General features: G+C 42.1%; 1 protein-coding gene across 4 annotated transcripts; it reads right to left on the reverse strand.

The window, feature by feature from the left end:
- Positions 1-1,392: 1,392 nt before the first annotated feature.
- LOC129469867 (keratin-associated protein 4-2) lies at positions 1,393-7,826 on the reverse strand. Of its 4 annotated transcripts, none has more exons than XM_063629845.1 (3): positions 7,776-7,826; positions 7,474-7,595; positions 1,393-1,882 (listed from the first exon to the last, which is right to left on the reverse strand). In XM_063629845.1, exons 1-3 carry the CDS (start codon positions 7,824-7,826, stop codon positions 1,393-1,395), a joined length of 663 nt encoding a protein of 220 aa, XP_063485915.1. The 4 variants fall into 4 exon arrangements, with proteins under 4 accessions (XP_063485915.1, XP_055113008.1, XP_063485916.1 ...); XM_055257033.1 differs by lacking the exons at positions 7,474-7,595; positions 7,776-7,826 and having other exon boundaries at positions 1,393-1,468; positions 1,544-1,798; positions 1,874-1,968; XM_063629846.1 differs by lacking the exons at positions 7,474-7,595; positions 7,776-7,826 and having other exon boundaries at positions 1,393-1,798; positions 1,859-1,968.
- Positions 7,827-10,001: the final 2,175 nt, after the last annotated feature.

Below are 10,001 nucleotides of genomic sequence, written 5' to 3' on the forward strand. Positions count from 1 at the left end.
AGACCACGGTGAAACCCCGTCTCTACTAAAAAATACAAAAAATTAGCCGGGCGCGGTGGCGGGCGCCTGTAGTCCCAGCTACTCGGAGGCTGAGGCAGGAGAATGGCGTGAACCCGGGAGGCGGAGCTTGCAGTGAGCCGAGATTGTGCCACTGCACTCCAGCCCGGGCGACAGAGCGAGACTCTGTCTCAAAAAAAAAAAAAAAAAAAAAAAAAAAAGAATCACCAACACGGCGATTGTGTCCTATCCCTCAAATAAAATGATGTGGAAGAAAAAAAAATCGAAGACAACTAGTTTAAAAGCAAATGTGCATATTGAAATAAAAACTTTAAAAATCAAAATGCTTAAGAGAAGACCAGAAAAGTAAATGAACAAATAATAGAAAAAAATTGTAATGTGCAAAAATTGAAAAGAAAAAAAACAGCAAAATGTTCAGAGGTGTTCATTCAGGTGACAATAAACATAAGAGTTGACCAAAATCTATGGTAACCATTCATATTGTACAAAAACATTTTGAAGGACACTGATACTGAGATTAGGAATACTGCTGTTTTAGACTGTGTGCCCTCTAGAGCAAACCCACAAAAGAGGATCTGAGAACATGTGGTATATTTGGACGATTAACCCAAGAGACACTGGAGGAAACTTGAAGAATGACCCTGGGAAGGAGGGAAAGTCATTATAGAGTGAGTTCATGATCAGAATGTTCCTGTAGGCATCTGGAATAAATCCCACTGAGGACCTTTGGAAGACTGGTTTGACATACCCCCCACTGGAGGGAAACAAGCCAGGGCATATATTACCAACTCCCGCTCATTCTCTGAGTGCTGTTCCTGGAGGCTTTAAGTCTCTAGCCCAGAGTTTGCTCCTTTATCCAGAGAAAGTCCTCAGGTAGAGAGTTCCAGGTGCCTGCTCTAAGGAACCATTTTCCTATATTTGAATGGAGAGTGCTGATAGGATAGAGGTGGAGCCCCTGATATCATCTGCTGTGGTCCTCTCCCTCTGCAAGGAAGAACATCAGAAAATTTAACAGGTAAGGATGAGAATTCAAGAAGGAAAAATAATGAGACACAATGCCCATATATTATTTGTATGCCTCAAAAAATAAAATTTATTTAAGATAGAGGAATAGCTCCATGTGATAAATTATGGTAGAGAGCAAATATTTCAATTCAGGGAACATGGGGTTGACATATTTCAGAGAAAATTCAAACTTGTATTCATTTGGTAGAGGGTAGCAACATAATGTTGGGTGAGCATATTTGAAGGCCAAACTCAATCCAAGAATTGGTTGGAACTGAGGTTGTCCAATTGGCCTTGCATGATTCAGTTCACAGGTGGACTATATCAAGAATGCTGGTTAATAAAGGCAGGTGAGTGTAGGTGAGGGCATCAGCAGCAAGAGCCACTAGAGCAGGGTGGGCGGCAGTAGGTGGACACACAGCAGCTGGGGCGGTAGCAGGTGGTCCTGCAGCAGGTGGGCTGGCAGCAGGTGGGCTGGCAGCATACAGACTGGCAGCACTGGGGTCTGCAGCAGCTGGACACACAGCAGCTGGGGCGGCAGCAGGTGGTCTGGCAGCAGCTGGGGCGGCAGCAGGTGGGCTGGCAGCATACAGACTGGCAGCACTGGGGCCTGCAGCAGCTGGACACACAGCAGCTGGGGTGGCAGCAGGTGGTCCTGCAGCAGGTGGTCTGGCAGCAGCTGGGGCGGCAGCAGGTGGGCTGGCAGCATACAGACTGGCAGCACTGGGGTCTGCAGCAGCTGGACACACAGCAGTTGGGGCGGCAGCAGGTGGTCCTGCAGCAGGTGGTCTGACAGCAGCTGGGGCGGCAGCAGGTGGGCTGGCAGCACACAGACTGGCAGCACTGGGGCCTGCAGCAGGTGATCTGGCAGCAGCTGGGGCTGCAGCAGTTCTCCAGGCCACAGCCCTGGTCAGAGCAGACAGAGCCACAACAGGAGCTGACCATGGTGTCAGGGGGTGGAGCTTCTGGGTGGATTTCCAGGAAGGAGGGTTTGGAAGATTTGTTCCAGGAGGGAGGATTTGGAAGGTTCGGAAGTCTCCTTGCCCCAGATCCTCTTTTATACCCTGCTAAGGGCTGATGTCATCAGATGCAGCACTCTCTCCTTGTTGTTGTTTCTCCTAATAAATAGGCAATTATCAAATTAGGCAAGTTTGTTTTTCTGATTAACTTTGTCCACGTGGGTGGGAAACACTATCTCATTTCCCTGATGTGTTAGGATTCCTCATGTCAGCTCTTCCTGAACCACCTCCTGTGTCTCTCTTACTGTAGCTTCCTCCTGGAGCTGCCACATGACATCTGCTTGTAGGTACTATGAGCTGCAGCCTCATTTTCCTTAACACATTATGTCTTCCCTCTAGTCCGTGTGATTCTTACAGGCCCATAACTCTTTTTAGTGACTCAAGAGGATAAAGCTGCTTTTCAGTCTGAGGGCTCATTCAGATGGGCAGTGAAGGCTTGAATGTGAAACAGTTGACCACTGGCGTGAAAACACAAATATGATCAGGACATATTCATTCCCCATGCTTTGTACTTTGAATCCTGACCCATTTTCTATACTTTTTGATGGGAAGCACAGAACTATTTTAAGGTGGAAAACTAAGTCATGAAATTTTGATTTTTCTTTTTCTCCAGAAACAAATTTCCGAGACTCAGTTTTAGAGCATCTTGGGGGACACTGGCTGTGGACATCAGCTGTACTAAAAGGTACAGGTCCCTCATCTGTATGCTCTGTGGGGCTGGTTTTCCTTCTTCAATGGCTAATAGTATTCCATTTTATGTACATGTGTGTGCATATATATATATATATATACACATATTCATTTACGTCAATATGTTTTCTTTATCCATTTTCTTTATCCATTCCTCCAGTGATGGGCTCTTAGATTATTTCACATCGTGGCTATTATGAATAAAGCTACAATCAACACAGGAATAAAATAAATTCCCATGCATCATGAGAATTCCATCTCTTTGAAATACTGATTTAGTTTCCTTTGGATATATACCCAGAATAGGAATTACTGGATCATACGGCAGCTCTATTTTTAATTTTTTGAGAAATATTCCTACTGTTTCCCATAATAGCTATACCAATTTTCATTTCCACCAACACCATGCCAGGGTTCCCTTTTCTTCACATCTTTGCCAGCACTAGTTAACTTTTGACGTTTTGGTAATAGCCATTCTCATAGGTGTGAGGTTGTAACTCACTGTGGATTGGATTTGCATTTCCCTCATGATTAGTGATATTGAGCATTTTTCATGTACCAGGTGGTCATTCTTATGTCTTCTTTGAAAAACTGTGTATTAAAGTTCTATATTCACTTTTAAAAATTATTTCAATAGGTTTTTGAGGAAGAGGTGGCATTTGGTTACATGAACAATTTCTTGAGTGGTGATTTCTGAGAATTTTGGCTCACCCATCACTCAAACAGTGTACACTGTACCCAGTGTTTAGTCTTTTATCCCTCATCCCCTCTCCCACCCTATCTCCCGAGTTCCCAAAGTCCACTGTGTCATTCTTATGCCTTTACATCCTCATAGCTTAGCTCCCACTTATGAGTGAGAACATACGATGTTTGATTTTCCATTCCTGAGTTACTTCACTTAGAATAATGGTCTCCACATCCTAATCAACATGGTGAAATCCTGTCTCTACTAAAAATACAAAAATTAGCCAGGTATGGTGGCATGGGCCTGTAATCCCAGCTAATCAGGAGGCTGAGGCAGGAGAATCACTTGAACCTGGGAGACAGAGGTTGCAGTGAGCCAAGATCGCGCCACTGCACTCCAGCCTGGGAGACAGAGCAAGACACCATCTCAAAAAAGAAAAAAAAAAGGTAATGGTCTCCAGGCCGGGCGCGGTGGCTCACGTCTGTTCATTGGAAAGGCTGTGAGGGACTTGGTCCCCTTCAGCCATGTGCTGTCTCCCTTTATGATCTGTTTTCTACCCCCTCTCTATTTTATTTATTTATTTTTTTTTTGAGATGAAGTCTCGCTCTGTAGCCCAGGCTGGAGTGCAGTGGTGCAATCTCAGCTACCTGCAACCTCCACCTCCCAGTTCCTGGTTCAAGCAATTCTCCCGTCTTAGCCTCCCAAGTAGCTGAGATTACAGGCACACACCACCATGCCCAGCTAATTTTTGTATTTTTGGTAGAGACGGGGTTTCACCATGTTAGCCAGGCTGGTCTTGAACTCCTGACCTTGTGATCCACCTGCCTCGGCCTCCCAAAGTGCTGGGATTACAGGCATGAGCCACTGCGCCCGGCATTTCTTTTTTACTTTTCTTTTCTTTTTTTTCTTTCTTTTTCTTTTTCTTTTGAGACAGAGTCTCGCTCTGTTGCCCAGGCTGGAGTGCAGTGGTGCGATCTTGGCTCACTGCAACCTCCGCCTCCTGCATTCAAGCTATTCTCCTGCCTCAGTCTCCTGAGTAGCTGGGACTACAGGTGTGTGCCACCACACCCAGCTAATTTTTTGTATTTTTAGTAGAGACGGGGTTTCACCGTGTTAGCCAGGATGGTCTTGATCTCCTGACCTCGTGATCCACCTGCCTTTGCATCCCAAAGTACTGGGATTACAGGGGTGAGCCACCATGTCTGGCCTATTATGAACATTTTTAAAGCCTTAAGTATGAAGAATTTTTTAAATACAGTAGAATCTACTAAATCCAAGAATACTAGAAGTAGACAGAATGTTTTGCAACTAAAAAGTGGCAAATTTCACCTGCAAGTGGGAAGCCTCAATACATTTTTCTAAATAAATAAATCTGAACTTGAAACACCTAAGACACCTTTCAATATGGAATACTACTCAGCAATGAAAAGGAATAAACTGTTAATATAACTTGGAGGATCTCAAGAGAATTTTGTTGACGGTAAAATGCCAACAACCAAAGATTACATATTATACAATTCCATATTATATTTTATTCTTAAAATAAAATTATAACAATGGAGAACAGAATAGGGGTTTCCAGGGGTTGTGGATGATGACTTGGAGGAAGAGATGTGGCCTTCTGGAGATGGAACAATTCAGTATCTGATGGTGGTGATGGTTACACAAATCTATACACATGATAAAATTGCATAGAACTGCACGCAGAGACATACACACACACACACACAAGTGCATGTAAAACTGATAAAATCTGAACAAGTTTTGTGGGTTGTACCAAGGTCAATTTCTGGAGTTTGATATGTGCTATGGTTATGTAAGATGTAATCATCAGGGAAACCTGGGTACAGAGTACATGGAACTTTGTTGCTTTTCTTTCCCAAACTTTTGTGAATCTATAGTTATTTTGAAATAAAAAGTTACACAGACACACACAGACATACCTATGAGGCTACTTGGAAGTAAAAGGGAGCATGCTTTCATCTGCCTACCATGAACTTTTATTTATTGAGTTTTTATGAACATCTTTTTTTTTTTTTTATTATTATACTTTAGGGTTTTAGGGTACATGTGCACAATGTGCAGATTTGTTACATATGTATCCATGTGCCATGTTGATTTCCTGCACCCATTAACTCATCATTTAGCATTAGGTGTATCTCCTAATGCTGTCCCTCCCCCCTCCCCCCACCCCACAACAGTCCCCGGAGTGTGATGTTCCCCTTCCTGTGTCCATGAGTTCTCATTGTTCAATTCCCACCTATGAGTGAGAACATGCGGTGTTTGGTTTTTTGTCCTTGCGATAGTTTACTGAGAATGATGTTTTCCAGTTTCATCCATGTCCCTACAAAGGACACGAACTCATCATTTTTTATGGCTGCATAGTATTCCATGGTGTATATGTGCCACATTTTCTTAATCCAGTCTATCGTTGTTGGACATTTGGGTTGGTTCCAACTCTTTGCTATTGTGAATAGTGCCGCAATAAACATACGTGTGCATGTGTCTTTATAGCAGCATGATTTATAGTCCTTTGGGTATATACCCAGTAATGGGATGGCTGGGTCAAATGGTATTTCTAGTTCGAGATCCCTGAGGAATCGCCACACTGACTTCCACAATGGTTGAACTAGTTTACAGTCCCACCAACAGTGTAAAAGTGTTCCTATTTCTCCACATCCTCTCCAGCACCTGTTGTTTCCAGATTTTTTAATGATGGCCATTCTAACTGGTGTGAGATGGTATCTCACTGTGGTTTTGATTTGCATTTCTCTGATGGCCAGTGATGATGAGCATTTCTTCATGTGTTTTTTGGCTGCATAAATGTCTTCTTTTGAGAAGTGTCTGTTCATGTCCTCTGCCCACTTTTTGATGGGGTTGTTTGTTTTTTTCTTGTAAATTTGTTTGAGTTCATTGTAGATTCTGGATATTAGCCCTTTGTCAGATGAGTAGGTTGCAAAAATTTTCTCCCATTCTGTAGGTTGTCTGTTCACTCTGATGATAGTTTCTTTTGCTGTGCAGAAGCTCTTTAGTTTAATGAGATCCCATTTGTCGATTTTGGCTTTTGTTGCCATTGCTTTTGGTGTTTTAGACATGAAGTCCTTGCCCACGCCTATGTCCTGAATGGTATTGCCTAGGTTTTCTTTATGAACATCTTAATAGGTAGGTATTGTGATCCTTTCTCTAGAGAAAAGCAATCCTATTTGAGAGAGTTGAAGAGACATATCCAAGGCCATAGTTGGTGTGCAGTACAGAATTCAGCCAAAACTCTAATTCTGGAGTCCATGGACTATTCTATACATGGAGCTTCCACTATTTAGATTGGTTTAAATCAATTCATGGAGTGTAGTTTATTGAGAACTTTCTCTTTTGGAGGCAATTGCAATTCACAGGTCTCATGTTACATGTGTTATGTTCAATGAAGACTCCCCGTAAACATTTTCCTATTTCTGCTGTGGGACTGAATTCCATTTTGGATTAAAATCTCACTGGTGAATACCAGTTTAATTTTTCTATTGTGTGGTCCCCTAATAACATGTACCCCTGTGTCATGCAGGAAAAGAGATAGAAATATGCACAGACCATTTCATTATTAATAAATAATGAGATGAGCAATTTTGGTGCCTTTGAATGCTAAGAAGTTTTATTGGGGATCATCAGGCAATTCCACATGAAAATGGATTCCACGCAGAAAAGCATTAGGAAGAAAAAAGCTAAAAGGGGAACATGAGAAGACTTCTGTATTTTGAATCAGAATTTGATGCAAAATCTGGCTGTAAATTCTGATTCACTAGCAATAAAGTTTCCTATAAAAAAGAATAAATAATATAGAGCCTAGGGTTTTCTGAATCAGTGCATAGATCTGTTTGTAAGTTCATGACATCAGGAAGTCCACATGTTCTGTGAATAGATGCTCTCTGCCTAGAAGGAAGGATAAAGGCAAGAAGGTTCATGGACCCAGAGCAGGACATTCAGTGATCATAACGGCCACAGCAGATGGGGTTGCAGCAGGTTGTTCTATAGCAGGTGGTCTGGCAGCAGAAAGGGTAGCAGCTGCTTGATACACAGCAGCTAGGGTGACAACAGCCAGACACACAGCAGCTGGGATAGCAGCAAGTCGTCTGCCAACAGCAAGGATGGAAGCAGCTTGAAATACAGCAAGAAGGACAACAGCAGCTGGAGATACAAGAAGAAGGTCTGCAGGAACTAAAAATGCAGCAGCTGGGGCAGTAGCAGGGGAGCTGGCAACACAGGCACTGGCAGCACTGGGGCCTGTGGCAGCTGGGACAGCATCAGGTGGTCCCACATCAGGTGGTCTGGCAATAGCTGGGGTGGTAGCAGCTCTCCTGACAGAGGCCCTGGCCATAGCTCTGGTCAGAGCAAACAGAACCACAACAAGAATTGGTCATGGTGTCAGAGGGAGGAGGTTCTAAGTGGGTTTCCAAAACGGTATATTTTTTAAAATCTGGAAATCTTGCCCTAGGTCCCCTTTTATACCCTGGTGAGGGAGCTCTTCTCTGGTTATCGTTTATTCTAATAACTTAGCAATTGTTAAATTAGGCAATTATGTTTTCCAACTTAAATGAAAAACATTTTTTTCCCAGTGGATTAGAATTTATCACATTGATTCTTCCTGAAGTCCATCTTGCATGTCTTTCTTTGTATGCATCGTCTTGGTTCAGATGCTGACTAAATATTCTAAGCTAAATGTACTGACTCTTACACCATCTGCCCTTTCCTCCTGAACCATCTCATCATCCTTCCTTGTGAGCCTCATCTATGTTTACAGATTTTCCACCTTCTTCCGTAGATCAGGTGTCATGTGAAGCTTGACATGGAGTAGTTCTAAAAGTCATGCTTTCCAATCTGTGAGTCATACCATGCCAAGGATTTTTGTAGCAGCCCTTATTGTAAAATGGTTTAGTCACATATCCACTGCAAATATAATGAAACCTAAAGGGATGGAGGAAGATCTACCAAGCAAATGGAAAACAAAAAAAGGCAGGGGTTGCAATCCCAGTCTCTGATAAAATAGACTTTAAACCAACAAAGATCAAAAGAGACAAAGAAGGCCATTACATAATGGTAAAGGGATCAATTCAACAAGAAGAGCTAACTATCCTAAATATATATGCACCCAACACAAGAGCACCCAGATTCATAAAGCAAGTCCTGAGTGACCTACAAAGGTACTTAAACTCCCACACAATAATAATGGGAGATTTTAACACCCCACTGTCAACATTAGACAGATCAATGAGACAGAAAGTTAACAAGGATATCCAGGAATTGAACTCAGCTCTGCACCAAGCTGACCTAATAGACATCTACAGAACTCTCCACCCCAAATCAACAGAATATACATTTTTTTCAGCAGCACACCACACCTATTCCAAAATTGACCACATAGTTGGAAGTAAAGCTCTCCTCAGCAAATGTAAAAGAACAGAAATTATAACAAACTGTCTCTCAGACCGCAGTGCAATCAAACCAGAACTCAGGATTAAGAAACTCACTCAAAACCGCTCAACTACATGGAAACTGAACAAGCTGCTCCTGAATGACTACTGGGTACATAATGAAATGAAGGCAGAAATAAAGATGTTCTTTGAAACCAACAAGAACAAAGACACAACATACCAGAATCTCTGGGACACATTCAAAGCAGTGTGTAGAGGGAAATTTATAGCACTAAATGCCCACAAGAGAAAGCAGGAAAGATCCAAAATTGACACCCTAACATCACAATTAAAAGAACTAGAAAAGCAAGAGCAAACACATTCAAAAGCTAGCAGAAGGCTAGAAATAACTAAAATCAGAGCAGAACTGAAGGAAATAGAGACACAAAAAACCTTTCAAAAAATTAATGAATCCAGGAGCTGGTTTTTGAAAAGATCAACAAAATTGATAGACCGCTAGCAAGACTAATAAAGAAGAAAAGAGAGAAGAATCAAATAGATGCAATAAAAAATGAAAAAGGGGATATCACCACCCATCCCACAGAAATACAATCTACCATCAGAGAATACTACAAACACCTCTACGGAAATAAACTAGAAAATCTAGAAGAAATGGATAAATTCCTCGACAAATACACCCTCCCAACACTAAACCAGGAAGAAGTTGAATCTCTGAATAGACCAATAACAGGGTCTGAAATTGTGGCAATAATCAATAGCTTACCAACCAAAAAGAGTCCAGGACCTGATGGATTCACAGCCGAATTCTACTAGAGGTACAAGGAGGAACTGGTACCATTCCTTCTGAAACTATTCCAATCCACAGAAAAAGAGAGAATCCTCCCTAACACATTTTATGAGGCCAGCATCGTCCTGATACCAAAGCCTGGCAGAGACATAACCAAAAAAGAGAATTTCAGACCAACATCCTGATGAACATTGATGCAAAAATCCTCAATAAAATACTGGCAAACCAAATCCAGCAGCACATCAAAAAGCTTATACTCCATGATCAAGTGGGCTTCATCCCTGGGATGCAAGGCTGGTTCAACATACGCAAATCAATAAATGTAATCCAGCATATAAACAGAACCAAAGACAAAAACCACATGATTATCTCAATAG

This window comes from Symphalangus syndactylus, chromosome 20 (assembly GCF_028878055.3).
Source record: "Symphalangus syndactylus isolate Jambi chromosome 20, NHGRI_mSymSyn1-v2.1_pri, whole genome shotgun sequence".
Taxonomy (NCBI): Eukaryota; Metazoa; Chordata; class Mammalia; order Primates; family Hylobatidae; genus Symphalangus; species Symphalangus syndactylus.